Source organism: Eimeria tenella, genomic scaffold (assembly GCF_000499545.2).
Source record: "Eimeria tenella Houghton genomic scaffold, Eth_scaff2784, whole genome shotgun sequence".
Classification (NCBI taxonomy): Eukaryota; Apicomplexa; class Conoidasida; order Eucoccidiorida; family Eimeriidae; genus Eimeria; species Eimeria tenella.
The window spans coordinates 1,838-3,316 of record NW_013542659.1 but is presented as its reverse complement, the minus strand read 5'-3'; the positions used below and the strand labels follow the sequence as shown (position 1 = coordinate 3,316).

The window sequence follows — 1,479 nt, the reverse complement described above, 5'->3', positions numbered from 1 at the left end:
CCTAAACCCCAAACCCTAAACCCTAAACCCTAAACCCCCAACCACTCGCCACCCACGCCCCGCAAGCGTATCAATCTGCGTCTTTTTGGCTGAATTAATTAATTAAATGAATTAATTAATTATTTTATTTTTTTATTTATTTAATTTAATTAATTAATTTAATTAATTTAATTAATTTGATTTATTTAATTTATTTAATTACTTGAAATAATTGAAGACAGCCTTTGCGCACATCCGGAGATACCAGCTTGCCGCTGAGGAGGCAGCGGCCGGCCTTCACCGACAGCAGCGGCTGCACGCAAACCCTAAACCCTAAACCCTAAACCCTAAACCCTAAACCCTAAACCCTTAGGAGCGAGACGCGCAGCCCCGAGGGGGCGAGATACACGCAAAACGTGCACAGGAAGAGTGCCGGCAGCGGCTCTCTCTAAACCCTAAACCCTAAATCCTAAACCCTAAACCCTAAACCCTAAACCCTAGGGGCTTAGAAGCAGCTGCAGAGCTTTGAGCTACACAAAAAGCGTGCACCATTAAAAGGGCAGCAGCAGTTAACCCTAAACCCTAAACCCTAAGCCCTAAACCCTGAGCCGTAGACCCTGGGCTAGCCACACACCAGCTCCCAAACCCTAAACCCTAAGCCCTAAACCCTAAACCCTAAACCCTAGGCTAAAAGAACTCACCTGGCGGCTACCATCCCCTTGAGTGGCCCCCGAAGATACACCCCCAGTTACCATTGCCGTGAGCTGCAGCAGCAGCAGCAGCAGCACGAGAAGCAGCAGCACGAGCAGCAGCAGCAGCAGTGGCAGCAGCAGCAGAAGCAGCAGCAGCAGAAAAAGCAGCAGCAGCAAAGGCAGACAGTGGCGTCGCATTCAGGGGCTTGTGGCAGATGAGGTGTTGCGAAGGAGGTCCACCTCTAAACCCTAAACCCTAAACCCTAAACCCTAAACCCTAGACATCCACGCACAGCGGCAGCAGCTGGCAGCTCACATTAAAGAGGGTTCAAAGTCAAGGCAGTAGGACACATAAACTGCTGCTGCTGCTGCTTTTGCTGCTGCTGCTGCTGCTGTTGCCGCCGCTGCTGCTGCTGCTGCTGTTGCCGCTGCTGCTGTTGCTGCAGACGCTGCTGCCCTTCACTTCATTCTGTAGGCCGAAAGGAAAGGAAAACCCTAAACCCTAAACCCTAAACCCTAAACCCTTAACTCCAGAGGCGCATGCAGGAGGCGGGAGAGCCCCCTGGGGCCCCTTCTCCGCGGCCATTTTCTTCAAAAGCATCTAATTAATTAATTAATTAATTTATTTATTTATTTATTCAAAATAAATTCAAATTTTAATTTAAATTCCTTTCGGCTACATGCGCGTTCGCTGCAGCAGCTCAGGTGCACAGACACCGCGCCGCTGCCGCCGACTCAACCAGCCCCCACATCCTAAACCCTAAACCCTAAACCCTAAACCCTAAACCCTAGGCTGAGCGAGCAGTGG

General features: G+C 49.8%; 1 protein-coding gene across 1 annotated transcript; it reads right to left on the bottom strand.

Moving 5' to 3' along the window:
* Positions 1-202: 202 nt before the first annotated feature.
* On the bottom strand, positions 203-734 carry ETH_00039750 (uncharacterized protein; the record flags this gene model as incomplete). Its single annotated transcript, XM_013375423.1, has 2 exons — positions 203-292; positions 681-734. Coding segments are annotated over 2 exons (144 nt in total), but the record flags the coding sequence as incomplete, so codon positions are not given.
* Between the last annotated feature and the right edge of the window lie 745 nt (positions 735-1,479).